Raw genomic sequence first — 18,454 nt, forward strand, 5'->3', positions numbered from 1 at the left:
CTCTTATTTCAGTATAAAAGTTTTGAAAAGAATGCTGCTGTTAAAACAGCACTTAGAAGCATATGCTTTTGGACAGGTTTTTGGGGTATAAGTCCCAATGTTTCATATAGAAATATAAATTAATCTATGTATGGAGTTAGTTCATATAAAGATATAAATATGGTTTACAATATATCTGATATGAATTATTCTGTGAACCAGTTTTATGATTATGTTTTATCTTTTTTTCCACTGAGAAAAGAAAGGAATGTCAACCTGTAGTATGTCTGGGGAAATATTGTTGTCATGTTTAAGAAAGCATGTGGCAGGGAGAGCTGTTTATTCATCATTAATGTTGTCTTCAAACAAACCAAAAGGAACAAAGTGCTGAAGTGATGATATTTAAACCACTGTGCCATCTAACAGACAATGCTCCACAAAAACACAAAATAACACAGTTACCATTGACATGAAAAGGAAAAAGGATACCATCTTTAATACATTTTCTAAAAGTTTCTGAATTTGTGAAAAAGTAAACTTTGTGATAAACAGGAAAAAAAAACATTGTGATTAACATGCTTTTATAAAACTAAAAAGCATTTCCTTTCTTCATTTCAGTTGTCAGAGGAAATCAAAAACCGAAATAACGTTTTCTTTTCAACTCCACAGCTTTGCTGTAGAGACAGATTATTTTGTTCTTTTTGCTATTATGACTTTTTGACATATATGCACTGAATTACATATTTTCAGTTTTTCTTCTCATTCTTGGGAGTGGTATATACAATCAAACTTTATATTTTTGCTTTGTCCCTGCTCTTTTTCTAAACAAAAGTGAAATGATGCATCGTCTCCTTTTCTGCTCTCTCTCTTCTTCATTTCTCCCATTTCCAGTCTCCTTCATATCTCCTGCATTCACTCCTCCTGCCGTGCTTTCTTAATGGGAAACTGTGGGGCTGCTCTCAGTAACAGCCGGTCTTGACCTCCCTGCACCATGTAAAATGCTCCGAGATGACATGTGTTGTGTTCTGGAGCAACGCAAATAAAAACGAATTGAAGTAAATTGAATTTCTCTCTCTCCTTCCCTGTTCTTTATATCTCCTTCTTCTCAATTTTCCCCCTACTATCAATTCCTTCTGATCCATCTCCCCCTGTAGGGCTTCTACATTTTTTCTATATATTATTATTATACTGCAGTTAGCCTGTCATTTTATCCTGAACATTCCCATTTAATGTGAACATTTCTTTTTTCACAAAATACTTAAGATCACGTATTTCAGGACTAATAGCCAGTCATTTATGTAGACCAGAGTATTAATCAAACACATAGGAGCTTTCATTTAGATTACCAACTTGGTTTCTAAAGGACTCTAAATAGCGATGTGTTAACATTTTCATGTTCCTTCACATCTAAATTGATTTCCAAAATATTCTATGTGACAGATTCACACAGATAACCTGCATTCTTGTGAAGCAGAGGGAAAATTATGTTTATAAGTTTCCTTTATATAAAGAATCTGAAAGCTGTGGTGTGTGTTTATACTTTGCCAATATAACCGTTAAATAAAATAAATAAGCTTTGAATTGCTGTCTGGCATTAACATTAATAGTTCTATATTAGTGTAAATGTATAAAGACATGGCAGCCACTTACATTGATAGGCCAGTCCAGCAAAACGTTAACATGAAAAGCATCACAAAGTACCAACTGTAGCAACACTGGAGGAGCTGCAGAGATCCGAAGCCCACCTTGGGAGAATCTTTTGAGAGTGCAGCTATAATTCATTTACTCCATAAACTTGGTCTTAATCAAATACTGGTGTAGTTTCTATAATTTTTTGTGGAAGACACTTTGCCAGTTGAGAAATGCAGCTGCAGAGTTGATGGGAAAATGGATGTGGCTCAATACAGAGTCATAGAGGCTGCAAAATACTTATAACTGTAACAGGGTTTACCTTCCCTGCAGGGCAATTACCCAAAACATATAGAAAAAAGCTAACAAACCATATATAGGCAAGGCAAGCAAATTTATTTATATAGCACAATTTAGTACAAAGACAATGCAAAGAGCCTTACATGATTAAAATATAGGAAAATAATACAGAATCAAAGCAAGTGGAATCGAATGCTCAGGCTGAACAGAATATAAACCAAAGGAAACAGGTGAGAGGAATAAATGATAATTGAGGCAGGGAGGGAAAACGACAGGTGAAAGAAATTAAGGGAGAGCAAACAGGCCAGATAATGATAAAAGGTTTGAAAAATTCAACAGGTATAAGGACGTTTGCAGTACATTAACTGCAACAGGAACTTAACTCAGACAGAAATACTAATTTCTTTAAAACAGTACAGTACATACAATATATATAACATTAAAGTTATTTTAAAATAAGTGTAAATTACCTCATTTTATATTTAATATTTCAGTTTGCAGTTCCTATTTAATTCAGTTCAATAATTGTCATTCCTAATGAAGTCAGCTTAGTTTATTTTGTATAATTAGGTGCGATTTAGATGGATTTTGTATCATATTATAGTAAGTCGTGTTTCATGAATATTTATTGGGATATTCATTATTTTCTCTATATGAATAAATACGTCTTATTTTCACACGCTAATTTTACATTATATGGTTATATTTCATTAACTTCGGTCCATTTAGAATGCGTTATGTACGTACAGATGGGGTTAAATATTCTTGCGTAAAAGGACTGCACTCTTGAAGGTCTTTCCCAGTGCAAGTGTCAGTGGAGGTTGTCTCGAGCCAGCGGCGCGTGCGCTCTTTACAGCTCTTACTTGGGTGATAGGAAAAGATATTTATTTTGTTTGTCATTTGTGCAAATTGGAGTAAGAACTATGTCTTTTTGCCCACCAACAGCGGAGATATTGGGATGATTTTTTTTTTTTCGTTAAAACCAATGACCAACTGGCTTTTGCAGTCGAGGATTCTACTGTTTTGGAATGTGTTTGATGCGCATTAAAATCAACATTTTCTCTTGTGGACATATCTTCATTCCTCTTCATATTTGTACCATATTTCTGGGATATGTGGAAATGATATCGTTTGGTTGGAAGATTTTGTTAGTTATCAGCTGACCTGAAAATGAAAATCCTTTGAGATGAAAAGCAGCACTTTTGGGGATCATCTTTTGCTTGTGTGTGGCTCCTTCCTGATATTGCGCCTCAACAGCCTGTTGTCTGTGTCAGAGAAACGCACAACTTTAACTGAAAGCGGAGCTGGAGCGGGAGCGAGGGCTGCAGCTGGTCTTTGTGGTACTCTAGGGCCAAACGCAGGGGGCCAGCAGTGGCACCGACGGAGCTGCCCCGCTGGTGGGCTGTTGAGTGGTTGGACTGGGGATGCGGTGCAGCCGTGGAGCGGGGATGACGAGGTCGAACGGGATTATGATGGTGATGGATGTCTCGACAGCACGTCCAGGCGCCGGGGTCTCGCCGCCTCTGTGCTTCCTACTGTGCGCTCTCCTTTTCCACCCTCCGTGCGCTCTCTCGCACCCGCAGCCATGCCAGGTGCTTAAGCGGATCGGCCACACGGTTCGGGTGGGAGCTCTGCACGTCCATCCCCGCTTGGTGGCCGCAGCTCCTGGCAGCGGCTATGAAGGCGCCGAGGGACCTTTCGCAAGAGATCAGCCGCTGGAGTTTGGGAAAGCAGTCAAAACAGGTGCCGGTGCGCCTGGGTATGGAAACCTCAGGACTAGAGCCGCAGCAAACAGTCAGCGGGGAACAAGTAGGATTAAAAGCCAGGCGAGACAGCGAGAAGGGAATCCCTCAAAGGAGGATGGCGTGTTCTCACCTCGGGAGTTGGTCCTGCTGGCGGCTGAGGCTCTGAACCGGGCCGGGTTGCTACCTTACAATTTATCCCTAGAGATAGTTATGGCAGTAGGTTCGGCGCTGGGCGAGCTGCCAGCCTTCTCATACTCCTCCACGGACATTCCCGAAGACGAAGACCCGCTGTCTTTCCTGGAGAGCGTGTGTCACACGGTGGTCGTGCAGGGGGTCTCCGCTATGCTCGCCTTTCCTAGGAACCGGGATGAGCTTGTAAAGTTGGAATTCATTTCGCTGGCGCTGCAGGTGCCAGTTGTCAGCGTCGTGCAGAAGGAGTTTCCGCGTAAAAGTGAGGTAAAGAAGAAAAAAAAAAAAGTTTCAGCTTCTTCTGAACTGTTAACTGTTGATCACTTGTTTCATCCTCTGTGGCTTATTGTGATTTCGGCTAACTTCTTTCATATCTATATGTTTCATAATTTGGCTCATTTAAGTTCAATAAATGTGGAATATTTAACTAAGTTTAACAAAAAAATGAATAAACCCATGGAAGAAGGACGGGCTTTGATCTTCAACCCTGTTTCTACCATAAAGTATGCAGTTTAAGCTTCCCTTTCTGATTACTCGATCACTGCATGAAGAAAACATCACCAGGCGCTCTCCATGGTGCTGAAAAAGAAATGCTTCCAACCTTTGCAGAAAAAGGCTCAAGGATGTGTTGTTCTCTTGTTTGATCAACAGCTATAAAATGACTGATGAGAGAGGGCATGCCTCTGTGTCTGAGCACATCTGTATAGCTCAGTCAAAACCCTAAAAGTATCTCATTCTCATTTTTCAGTGATTTTGTCTTTAATAACCTAGGCACTTAGGCCAAACAGCAAATTTTGACATGTTGCAAAATAATAATAATAATAATAATAATAATAATACACTGTGCCATTTTTTTGCCCATTGCATTGTAATTAACAGTAAAAAGGTTTTGAACAGTTATCATAAACATTCATTTTATCATTACTGCCTTTATTTATTAGGTTTATATATAAATCAACACAGAGTTGTGTGCATCTTAAGAAAGAAGGCTCTATTTATTCTTTGTAGAAAAGTGTTTGGCATCTAGGCTAAAAATGTTCATTTTTGGTCTCATTGAACAAAATAACCTCTACCATCTATTTATGGTGCCCATTACATGGCTACTTCAATTGCAGAAAGGACTTCATATGACTTTCTAAGCACACAGTGGACTTCTGTTTGTGATTCTTTTTAATAGGAGAGGTTTATAGGGTACAACTTATAGTTGTCCTGTCATCAGATTCATCTTAATCATTTGCGGATTTCTGTTGTTCCTGCATGGGCCTCTCAGCTGTTTCTTAGAGTAAACATTTGTTGCAAAAATAAATAGTTTATCTCTTTGTCAAATAGTTTTGTTTTGTTTTTTGTGGCAAGAACACCTTATCATAGATATTGCACCTTTCATTTTATTGTTGAGTTATTAAACAGTTGAATACTTAGCAGACTGTATTTCCAATCCGCACAGTGAAAATTATATTTCCAAAAATACTAATCTTGGGTGTAAAATGGGTGTAGTATATAGATTGTGTGGTATTGCTTTTTTAGTCCATTGATGAAGTCCACTGCTGTATCCATTTCAATACCAATTATGATGTGTTTGGACTTTTTTGTCCTGTTAGAACACCAAGTTTCAGTGATCTATTACTTGTTTTAACCTGAAGTTTAACAATGCTGTTGTAATCTTATTCTTGTGTTTTTCCACCTACATCGCTAAGGATTTTCAAGTTTGAAACTTTCACTTTGACTCTGAACTGGTTATTTTTAAAACCAGAGATGCTTAATGTTTCACTCTTTATTTTGTACGTTAACAAATAATAGATTTGTCCACTCGAGCTTCCGACATTTGTGTTCAGCTTGCCCATGGGCAGCTCCTACTTTAAGTCAAGTTTAAACACTTTAGAGCTTACAATGAATGGCATGAACTCCCTTGATGATTTTATTACATCTAACATTGTCAATGCAACTTTTATGGTTTCATTTTCATACAAAATGCTGAATACCAACCTTATAGGTAACAATCATGCCACCGCCATGGTATAAAACTTAGATCTTGTCAACTGGGGATTAGTTATTTTAAATGGTTCAATTGGGAAGGTAAAATATGCAAATGGGATTTATTCAGCATTTGTACAACTAAAATTAGATTCCAATGTAATTCCTTTTCATAAAAAAAAAAAATAGCTTGTCGCAAGTTTAAGTTCTAATCATTTGACTGAATGGAGAAGAACATCTTAATCAGAAAGAAATTCAACTCTTCAACAAAACACTTATTGGAAGTTTACAGCTGCATTAGGAGTAGCACTAAATTAGTTAAAAGTTTAAAGAATTGAATTAATTGCTGGGATGTTTCATCAATAGTTTCTTTGCTAGGTGTGTGCTCTTCTGTAGAATGTGTGTTCACTCTTTTACACAACCTATTTGTGTTGTTTTCTTCTGTTGTCTAGTTGATAACAGAAGAAACAGCGTCCCCCACACCCAAACCAATTAGTTGGACAAGAGGGATCTACAATAGTTGAAACCTACAAGCTTAAGATGTGCATATATATGTGTTTGTGTGTGTGCCTGTGTCCGTGCTGTTAGTCTAACATCTAATTTCCTGCTCAGTGCACTAGGAAGCATTTCTCTGTAGGTTCATCAGGTGTTAAAAGTCCAAACTGGTTCCCCTAAGTGAAATAACATGTACAGACAAAGCTGACAGAAATCGTTTGATGGAGAGGTAGATGGCAGGTGGTTGAATAGATTTTGGAACAGGTTGAAAAAATTTGCCAAAAAAAGACAGCTTTACAAAGTATGGAGAGTTGACCTGAAAGTTTTATAGAAATGATTCACCTCCCCTAAGGCTCAATCTTGTTTCATCTGACTTCCATCTGAAGTCTTTCACCAAATGTTGATTTTTTTTTTCTCTTTTTGTTGAGAGGATCACATTTATTTTCTGATGTGGTTGAGTTTTGCCTCACAAACTTCTAGATAAGACAGTTCAAGTTTAGACAAAGGTTAAGTCTGAATTATTTAAGAACTGTGGGAATGCTTTTAATTGTTTTGTAGAATGATTGGAGAAGTAGTTAAGCAAATAATATCGGTTCCCCAGACCACAATGAGTTATAGTTTGTGCTGTGTGTTTTTTGATACCATTGAATAAAACTTGGAAGTCTATCCAGAGCAGGTTTTCTGGAAGTTGATAATAATAAGGCTAATTTATTGCTTTTATAAAGTATTTCATTGATTAAAGCCTCAATATGCTACACAAAGTAAATTAATTACAATATCAGAAACAGGATATAAAATCAGCAGAATTAAAATTATGTTTAGAGACAATGGTATTTTTCAAAAATTCATCACTTCTACCCTAAACTGCTAAAAAGTCTAAAGGCCGTGTTGTCACAGATTTTGAGTTTATTCCAGGAGGGAAGGAGACTGTAAGAGCTTGTTAAACGGAGGGATCGTATGGATGCCTGAAGAGTAAAAAGTTCTTTCAGATAGGGTGAAGATTATGGGATGTGTACAATGCTGCATTGGCAGGCAAACTTTGTATTTTATCCAGATTTGTAAAGGGAGCCGGGGTAGTGACTGATTAATTGGGATGGTATGTATCCTAGTCTTCTCAAAAGCTGGACTGGACTATTGTGTATCTACTGAAGTTTTTGGAGGTGTTCCTTAGAAACTTGGGTTGCAATAATTGAGCCTCAAAGAATGATATTATACATTACTGCATAAAGACTGCATAAAGACTGAAGGATTGCAGTTTGGAGATGTTTTTGAAGTAATAAAATGTCTTGCAGATGTATTTAACATGAGTTCAAGAGAGGTTTCTGCTAGACATAGAGGATGGAGACATGAATGAACAAAGTTCCAGATCAAAAGGTTAAGAGCAGGGGTGGAGTAGGGGTTCTGTACCAATCCAGAGCACTGTCAGTCCATCCTATTGTGTATCTAAGCCTATGGAGAAGAATGATCCAAGTGAAACCAGTGACAGCCATTTTTTATACCGTTTAAAGCATATGTAATTGTCAAAAAGCCAAGTATATCAAAAATTTGGTTTACATTTGAAAACTATGCTTAAAAGTACATAATAATAAAAAAAAAAAAATTTAAGCACTACGTAAATATATATAAATTAGTAAATAAACACTTGCGTAACTATAAAACGTAAATATAAAACACTTGCTGCTGTAGTGTTACACAATACCTTTAATAGGCTTTTGGACTAACACGGGATTAGCAGTTTGAAGTGTTTTAATAAATAACATAAAATACACTTAAAATAACACAATAACGGGATAGTGGTGGCCTAATAGTGAGGGCATAAAGCTTGGAATCCTGAGGTTCTGAGTTCAAGCCCCACGCCCACATACTGCCCCTCAGAGAGCCCTCTGAGCAAGACCCTTAACCCCACACTACTCTCCAGGTGCCCCACACTGACAACCAACTGCTCCCCAAGGGGATGAGTTAAATGCAGAGGTAAATTTCTCCAATGCAAGTTTAAAAAATTTCAATTATTATTAAATAATATTTAAAGTCAGTATAACCTGTCACCTGTTATCTGTTAATTGTTTGCTATAATCTTCATAATAAACTACCCTTTACTACCTGAAAATGCTTAATTTGGTCTTATTTATACTTTTTAAGATGCTTTCTTAAAAAATTGCATTCCCCACATTTGTTCTGCTTCCTTTGCAAAGCTCCAGAAATGTACCATTTAACATACACTGTACACAATGTGCCTTTTAAAAAAAGCATATTTTGCAATGAGCTCACCCCCTCCAACCTACACTCTTTTTCTTTTTTAATTTCCAATGACTCTAAAAAACTACTGGTTATTTTCAAGGCAGTTTGATGCATGCTTTTTATTCTTGCTGCTTCAGGAAACTTAATTTCAGTCCCTTTTTACACAGTATGGATCCATCTTCCTGCTTTTCTTTTTAAGGTTTAGGAGACAGCCATTGCTGCACATTTCCTACAATTTAATAGCAACACTTCTTTTACATAATGTATTTTTTGTTTACAGCACTTTAAAGCGCAGAGACTTTGCTTGGTGTAATGAAGAATGTACTGCTGCTAAGTGCAGATAAAAGGACAGATAAATTCTTACAGCGTCTTCGACATTTATTACCACAATTGGTAAAGAAGTGTAAAAAAAAACCTTGAAAAAATCCAACCTATCTTATTACGACAGCCTTCCATTGAGCATTTTAGAAAAACTTAATATTTATTTTGACTGTATTTGTTAAGTGGTGGCTGTTGACCAGATTGAAATTAAGTGTGATACTTATATGAAATAAAACTTATAAAATTGAAAGTTTACTTTTTAAAAATTTTCATAGTGTCTAGAAAATGTATTTTAGCAAATCCCTAATTTCTTGTTCAAGCCATTCATTAAAATTGCAGACTTCAGAAAATTACTCCAGATAGTCAGGAAGGTAAATTCTCCATAGCAATTAATCAGATAACTGTAAAAATAATTCCTAATCTAGGAGTTCTTAGTTGTTGTAAGGCATTTTGCACATCTTTACCAAGCTGCAGTAGCTTTTTCTATAGAGCTTATTAGACATGGTCTGCATAAGAGATGAGGACACCTCATTAGTCTTAGAAAACTTAAAACAGTGTTGAGTAAAGCAGTGGTAAATAACTCTTTCTGTAACAGTATACTTTTTAAACCAATTGAGTAACTTTACTAATTACTTTATCATTTGGAAATGTTGTTATTTTATTTACTTTCAGGTTGGATGGAGATTTGAAGGACCCAAATGCAGAGATGGAAGCTGAGCTGGTTTCTTTCAAGTTTAATAATTCTAATGGCAACTGAGGCAAAATAAAAAAAAAATATTAGCTAAAAGAATTCAGGGAAAACACACATGAGGATCAAAAAATATGATGAACAAGCAAAGAGTGACTGAACAGGAGGTGTATATATGGGAGACAGAAACAATGGGAGGACTAATTAGCAGACAAGGAACAGGTGTGGACATAAGAATCTAGAAGAGAGTTAGGGGAAAGAGACTGACACAAGAGGGCAACAGAGGGTGAACTAGAAATGCATAATAACTCAAATATAACCAGAAAACAACTCAAAATGGAAATGAAACCAATAAGATTCAAAAACTTTTGTTTCTAGCACAGGGGGAGAGTAAAAATGCCCAAAATGAGGCTTTTGCAACAACGATTGGCTAAGAAGGCTTATATGATGCATTGCACACACTTTTGACAATAAAGGAAAATCCAACATGATAACAATTATCATATTTAAGACAATATAATTGCAGGTGCTTGACTCACTAATTGCACCATATACGCTAAAAGGTCAAGATTAGTGTGCAGTGTTGTCATTTATTTAATATTTTATGTTTGACCATTAAATCCATTGTTTGATTTATAGTTAGTTTAAAAGTACAGTCATCCAAATCCATTAATATTTTTTAAAAATAAAACTATAATTACTTTGCGTAGTGATTAGCTACTTTGATAGTGTAATGATCAGAGATGGCAAAAGTATTCACTTTCCGTACTTGAGTAAAAGTACAAATACTTGTGTTAAAAAATACTCTGGTAAAAGTGGAAGTACTGATTAAAGTTCTTTACTCAAGTAAAAGTAACAAAGTACAGGCTTGTAAATTTACTTAAAGTATAAAAGTAAAAGTAGAAACCACTTTTTTCATGCCGTTGCCTACATTTTAAATGGATGTCTGCCAATAGGACTAGATCTCCGTTGTGTTCATTTTCAATCATCTCGTCGTCCATGCTACTATGCTAACGCCACCGCCACCAAGCTGCAATGATTTGCCGCAAATGAATACCGCCGAATCTGTCGATTCATCTTGTAGTGGTGCGTCAAATGCAACGTAGATTCCCATCCAATTAGATTGAATTTGGTATTGATGACGTGAAAAATAATAACGGTAACTCCATTGAAATTATTCAAAACTAAAGTAACGAGCCATTTTTTTTAAAATGTAAGGAGTAGAAAGTACAGATATTTGTGTAAAAATGTAAGGAGTAGAAGTAAAAAGTCGCCATAAAAATAAGTAGTAAAGTAAAGTAAAAATATCAGAAAAATCTACTTGAGTACAGTAACGTAGTATTTGTACTTCGTTACTTCCCATCTCTGGTAATGATGAGTTAGTAATTGTTTACTTTTGGAGAAATCTAACTTGTAACTGTAAGTAGTTACTTTACTTGTTTAATGTAAGGTTGCCAATTATCTCCATATTATTACTGTAACTCCTTCATTGGTCTGAACTTCCTCAGATTATACAAAGTTAATTCTTTATTTTCTTTGAATTCTGTATTTTTCCATTGTTTAGAGAAACCAAGGCTGCTTGGTTAGAAGCTCACAATCTATGATTACATCATTCATAGCTTTTTCTGCCATTACTCTCATTACATCATTTTAATTTACATGAGTGTGATTGGGTGCATATTTTTGGGCTCCAGATATTATATGTATATTGAATTTGTAATAAGTCCTCGTTTTAGGGACAGGTGTACTGTGCAGTTTTTGTATTTGTTTAGCAACAACATAAGCAGTAAACTTCAGATTGATAACCAACCATTCAGCTTTGGGACATTGATGATTTCTTCAGGAAATTCTTATTGAATAGCTTTCCCTGCAAGATACCATCTTATCACAAGCAGTTCAATAACCCAGTCATTACCGTCTACTTTTATTTGTCCACTTTTCTGTGGCTCTATCAGTGTCTGCTGTTTTCTTGTGCACTAAAGTCTTCCTTTATACAGAAAGCCACAGCGGCTGTCTCTTAGATTGCATAATCACAGGGGGGAAGATTTTTAATGGAAAAGAAAGACATTAGATGTCACGTCAAACAAAAGAGCCAAGACATTTAGGTGCTTTAAAATACAACATATTTATTTTTGTTTCAGGACAGGGCTACTAGGCCTTCTCTTGAAAATATGTCATTTTTACTTACATTTAGAAAAAAGTGAGAAGCCAACACATTTATGGAGATTACATTGCTGAAGTGCTGCAGTAAAGATTAAATCCTTATGTGTATTGAAGTGAGAGTGTGATACCCTGCAGACTGCATTACAAACTCCCAAAGCGGAAATTCAATATCTGAAAAAAAGTTGAATAGTTAATTGTTGCTTCTTCATACAAATGCTTCATCTACTGTAGGTATATATTTAAAGAGAAGTTTGGTGTTTTGATTTAACCAATATATTCATCAAATAACTTTTTAGTGCAAAGCTCACTTTGAAGTTTTGAAGACAATTAAGCCATGGTGCTATGGGGCCTTTTAACTTTTCTTAGTAGTATACACTTGCATCAAACAAGAGCTTTACTTACTGATTAGCTGGATAACCTGCAACCTGTAAACTGTGTGCAATATAACAACATTTCCTAAGAGAAAGCAGGCGTTCTTGTTGCCTGCTCATTCATAATAAACAGTTTCTAAAGTACTTGACTGTAGTTTTAACTTTGATCTAGTCTAATCTTTTTACTAGATGTCTTTCTTGCACAGGCAATGATCTGAGGTGCACCAGTGGCTTAGTTGGAATAAGTAGTCCCTTAAGAACAAGTTGCTCCTCAATCTTGGTATCTGTTTATCAGTCTGTGTGCGTAAGTAAATAAGTAATGCGATTGTAGGTAGAGTGTAACGTGCTTTAAGGAGTCTGTAATACCAGTAATCTGCTATTCTTTTTTTAATACATGTTATCCATGTTTGTGTTAGAAATGTAAAAAAAGTTGTTGATTTTAGATTTATATTTGGTTGTAAAGAATTAGACTTTATCTAGAGGCTGCATACAGCCTGAAACAAAAGGGAGGCATCCCAACATGTCAATACACTAATGCTGCCTGTCCTGGCTGTATTTTGGCTAAATCGTTTCCAAAAACAATCATACCTCCACATATTAAAACTTAGTCACCTTTGAAGCACCAGGGAATAATTAGTCTGCTAGATTGTTTTTATTGAAAATTGTGAACATACATAGAAATAGAAAAGCAAATAACAGCACAAATTTCTTCTTTAATTCAACTATATAATAGCCTTTTTTTACATTAAAGCAGTTTTTTTTCTTTTTACTGTAATGAAATATGGATTTTTATTTGAGGAGTTTACAAAACACAAAGTCCTAAGAAAGGGCACAGAAAATTGCTTATTTTGTGTTGAGCGTGTTTGTGTTGATGATATTACATAATAGAAGTGCATATAATTAATTACTTAGATCACTAGGACTTTTTGGGTGTTTTCCTTAAACTTAGTGACTACAGATGCTGACATAAACATTGATAAAACACATCATGCTCTGTTCAGGTTTGAAGTCCATAGATGCAATTGCATATTCAACTATTCTAGAATCTCACAACTAATTTAAAACTCTTTCCATTGCTGTGTACTTAGAATCACTGCCTCGTGGAAAATCTCTTTACTTAAAATTAAGATTCTCATAAAGAATCTATCTGTAATTTTATCCATTATTTTTCATATATATTTGCTGAAATTTAGCTTGCAAAACTATGTCCCAAAAAAATATACTTTTAAGTGGATGTTTGGAGATTTCAGTCGAGTTTTGGGGTTTTAATGCCTATTTTAAAATGTCTTCTTTGCTATTTCGAATACCTATCCTTTATGTCCTTTGACTTTTCTATATGTAAGTTAATTTATGGTCATTTATGTTCTGATTTCTTTGTATGTGTGTATTATGTTGTTTTTTACTTGCATCTGATGGGTAATTAATATCATTAGGATATATATTTATTAAAATAATTTAGGAAGTAACTTCACTACTACCTTATCAAACTAAATAGCATAAAAAAAAAGACATATTCAATAGTCTCTACCCAACTGTATACTTTGCTGCTTAGTCTATGAACATTTTTTTTCTGTCTCTTGGCTCATTTCTAATTCAAGTTTTAATACCTCTCACAGAATGGTCTTCATTTTCAAATGGCAATGCAGTCTGTAGCGGCCCCCCCGCACCAGCTCCTCTACTATCTGCTGATGATGAATGGTTGGTGGGACATCAGCATTGTCCTATGCCAGGAATGGAACATCAGTGACTTTCTCCTCCTCATTAAAAACAACACCCGGTTCCGCTTGGGAGCTCTGGTCAACCTAAATAAAACAACACTGCCACCACTATCATCTTCACTATCATCCTCAGCAGAAACAACAAGTGCCCCTGTGGGAGTGGAGGTGCTATCCTTATCCTATTTTTCACCAACGGCCTCATCATTTTCTTCAAATTCTTCTTCCAAACCAGACCAGCAGCAAGGCCTCATTCGGCAGCTGGAAGCTTTGAGGGAACATTCATCCACACGAGGAGTGGTAACGTTTGGGTGTGACATTCGGGAGGTGCGCAGATTATGGACACTTGCAACTCGAATGACTCTCCCGGAATTTCACTGGGTTTTGGGGGACAGCCAAAATGTGGCTGAGCTGAGAACAGACGGGTTACCACTGGGGCTACTTGCACATGGAATGATGGGATCCCCTTCACTGGATCATTATGTTCAGGACTCACTAGAGTTTGTAGCACGGGCAGTGGGCAGTGCCGCCCAGGAGAATCCTGCCCTGGCACTCATTCCTGGAACTACAAACTGTATGGATGTACAACAAAATAATGGCAGCTCAGGGGAATTCTTGGCAAGGTAGGAAAATCACAGCATGCGAAAAACCTTTATATTTGGTGTTGTTTCTGATATGGATCTGAATAGCATGAAAAAGAGCATGGAAAAATAATGACATCAGAAGGATATAATAGTTATAAATATAAGATAAAAAATAAGATATTTTCTAATCTTCCCTCTACTACTAAAGATATCCCAATTTAGAAAACCAAACCCTTTGATACATTTTTTTCAACTTGTTATTTGTGTATACAGATATACGTATTGGAAAGTACATTTTTCCGTTCTTTTAAATTGGTGTAATATCAAAATGTTATACATATTCAAGATGGACTGTTATATGAAATGTTTTTACACCAACACTCCTTTAGAACATATTAAATTGGTTGACTTTAATAACGCTTTTCAATCTTCATTTCAAAGAAAGACAAAATGCTATATTATATATATTTTTAGTTGTGTTGGAAGTTTATATTTGCATGTTCTCTATTGCACCTTTGTCAAAAAAGTTAACTAGCAAATTGTACATCAATTTCATACTATTTTTGAATCAAGGTCTTAGTACAATTCTACATTTCATAATCTTGGTAAAGTTAATTTAACTTGGTTGTTTTCATAGAGTGGATCTTACTTTTTAGCATTTTGCACAAGCGTTCAGTATGTTTGAAGTCACACTGTTCTAGAGGCTTTATATTAGCTTACTTTGGAATTATTGGAAACTAACTGTACAAAAATGTTGCCGTTGATTTGAAGTAATTTGAACTTGGTCCTCTTTTGTTGTAATTCCATCCACTTTCTGCATCACACTACAACACNCCACTTTGCATTTAGAGTGACCTACGATGACGGCGGAAAGAAAGTTGTGGATAAAAGTGCAACAGTGTGCAAGCATTGTGCAACACGTTTTGTTTATGCTAACAGCAACATTACCAACATGTCATGCTAACCCCGAAATCCCACATACTGCGTCAGCAACCCCCGCCCCGCCCCGCTGCGCTCCAGACCGCCTGCACAAAGCAAAGCCTACAGCCTCCACTGTGGCTCCGGTCCGCTCCGCTCTGAGTTCCTTGGAGATGGTAGACAGCATGCGCGAGATGATTAAATTCAAAGCAGCAAAACATGCGGAAATGATCCGTGGTTCTCGCGAATCATTAAAAATAATTACAATTCAGTAATTTTTGGGGATTTTTTCATTAATTTCATTTAAAAAAAAATTCATTAATTTTTATAATTTTTTATTTTTTATTTTTTTTGGTGTAACAATAAACATATACCGAAACGAAAACCGTGACCACGAAACCGTGAACCGAACCGAACCGTGGATTTTGTGAACCGTTCCACCCCTAATATATATTTATAAAACATGCAGTTGAACGGATGAAACAGGCAAACGCTGAACTCTTAGAATAATTATATACTCAACTACTTTGAAAAACAAAAGGTAAAGATTACAGGCTTGGTATGTGCCAGAAAAGCTGCTAGTTCTGCCAATAAGAGAGAACCTATTTTGACATAACTATCCAACAAATCTACTGATACATGCAAAAATAAAAAAAATAAAAAAACATAGATGTCTCTGTGATCTAAACCTTTTGTGGATGAGAGAAAATCCAAAATAAACATGTGATTCACTTCTTGTTTTTATAGTTCCTTAAATGTTGTTCTTTGTTTTATAATCTTTTCATTCTGACTTCAGAACCCAAAATTAAATTGACTTTTGGGGTCATCATGGTTTCATCTTTACTTGTGACCAGCAGTTCACATTGTTATTTAGTGAGGCATGAGATTTCAGAGGACTCTTTGCTTTGTTGAATAATTACTCAGTCTTTGATTATTTTTTATTTCCCTGATTCCTAGCAGAAACCTTTTATCTAAATGGAAACCTGCCAATGACCCTGTGAAAGCAAGGGATTTACCTAATGGGGTTTAGTTCCATGTGTGGGATACTGGGTCTAGTCTAAGCCTTTATGCACAGAGAGAATTTGAACAGCCATTGAATGATAAAATTGTTTACTTTTAGCAGATGCTTAACTATAATTCTCTTTAGCCTGCATAAATTGAAGGTCAATAGAATCCTGATTTATTATGCTCCCATTCTGTTTGTTTCAGAAAAGACATATACGTTTCGCTAATTTCCCCCGATGATTTTTTTTAACTTTTTTTTTTATATGAACACGTTTAATATGGTTGCTTGTTCTCATCCCCTGTTTTTTTTCTTCCATTTTCCTCCACTCCCTTTTATGGTTTCTTATCTTGGCACACAACTGCACAGATATAATGCAATGCCTCCATTTAGAATTGGTATTTCCTAAACATTTAGATGGGTCAGTTGTTAGTGATGGCCAGAGGAAGAGGGAATTTAATGAATAAGCACAGTTTGTGGCAAAAGTCAGAATACATTTCAGAAGTAATTTTGGCTCTGCGCCACAGGGCTATTGGATATTAAGGCCAAGGAAAAGTGCAATGTTTTATTAAAGTTAAACTTAAATGTCTAGATTTTATATCATAAGTCCCTCTTATATCATAAGAAACACTTATATCCTGGCTCAGTTTGGAATACTTACTTTTTTATTACATTTTTACTCGATTAGGAGCATAAACACACATTATATTAAAACAGATATCGTAGTTTTAGGCAGTTTTCTGAAGGACATGCAAAGATCTCTCAGGAGACAGTGATAAATGTTTGACGTGTTTATTGAGAAGTAGGATGGGTGGAAGACAGAGTTCTGGAAGTGGTGAAGGTTCTTGGGATAGCAGAGTACTGTGGGGGAGAGGAGAGTAACGGAATATGCAGCTGGACAACTGAGACTGGTAATTATCTTACTGTGGTAGATTGAAGGTGAGAGCCAGGAGGCTTTGTTGATGCTGCTGTGAGAGGTGTGCAAAATTTTTGCGTGGAAACTTCTTTCAGCAATGTCCATAGTCAGCTGAACCCAATGAGCTGATTTAGCTAGTTTAAATTTGGTAAATTTACCAAGCATATACTAATCCAGCAGCCAAAGAACACCATGATAATCAACCACAACTGAACAACATAATGTAAAAGCTTACCTTGGTCATTTCTCTCTCCTAAATTTTAAATCAATCCATAACAATACTGTTTAGATAAAAACAAAATTCTTCATGGTTAAATTATGTTTAGTTGAGCTGTTATTTAACATGACCCAAGGGTTAATTTATTTATTTATTTAAATGGCTATGTCAAAAAAAGTTTTTAGCAAAAGCTAGACATTATGATGACTGACGTTACCTTGTCCAGTTTTCATTTGCCATTCCTGATTATGTTTGTTTATGCTCAAAGAAGTGCTAAAAAGTTGTGGATAACTGAGAATAACATGAAGTGGAGTTTATACTTTAAGTAATCAATCTAGCTGAAAGGATTCTTTCATGAAGCAATAGAAGAAGCGCATGTGGGTGTCACAGTTTTGTGAATGTGGGGTGATCCGATTGGATAGCTATCAAAAGTGGAGGGGACAAAATTGTTGCAACTCATGCGTTTACAATAATCGTAATTAAAGCAAATCCAACCAGTTTGCAAGACATAATATTATATTCATACCTGTGGTATTTATTGATTTAAATAAAAATATTTTCAGCTTGCCAAACAGCTAAATGTACTTGGTCATCTAGCCAAAAGTTCTAGACTTAGCTAATGTCAACAGCCACATTGCAAATAAATGTCAATAATACTGTTTTTATTATTTCTTCTTGAGCTTTACCTGACACAGCAACGTTCCAGGTTCCCATTTGTGCAGTCTGGCAGTTCTATGGGTCAGTTTGCATATGCTTGCAAATCGTGTTATCATAAAGTTGTTTTTTTGTGTGCTTTTTTTCCCAGTTTCCTCTTATCATACAGTACGTGTTTTTGCACCTGAGTGCCTATCCATTTGCATTAATACTTAAATTGGTAATCCTGTACAAAAAGCATTTTTTTTACACAAGGTGAAATGTTTATTTCATCCTGATAGTTATAAATGTGTCATGCTTTAAAGGAATAGTACACCCAAAACATGATTAGCCTTCATTTTCTACTCACCCCCATGCT

General features: G+C 35.8%; 1 protein-coding gene across 1 annotated transcript in view; it reads left to right on the forward strand.

Annotated features, from left to right (window-relative positions):
* The first annotated feature begins 3,083 nt into the window (after positions 1-3,083).
* The window catches only part of LOC107092008 (glutamate receptor ionotropic, NMDA 3A-like), a 50,734-nt gene continuing 35,363 nt past the window's right edge, over positions 3,084-18,454 (forward strand). The window contains exons 1-2 of the mRNA XM_015386274.1: positions 3,084-4,109; positions 13,706-14,427. Coding sequence (XP_015241760.1) covers positions 3,333-4,109; positions 13,706-14,427 — 1,499 coding nt within the window. The 5' untranslated portion in view covers positions 3,084-3,332. The remainder of the gene's footprint in view (positions 4,110-13,705; positions 14,428-18,454) is intronic.

The sequence above is a fragment of the Cyprinodon variegatus genome, unplaced genomic scaffold, assembly GCF_000732505.1.
Source record: "Cyprinodon variegatus isolate N-32 unplaced genomic scaffold, C_variegatus-1.0 Scaffold362, whole genome shotgun sequence".
Lineage (NCBI taxonomy): Eukaryota > Metazoa > Chordata > Actinopteri > Cyprinodontiformes > Cyprinodontidae > Cyprinodon > Cyprinodon variegatus.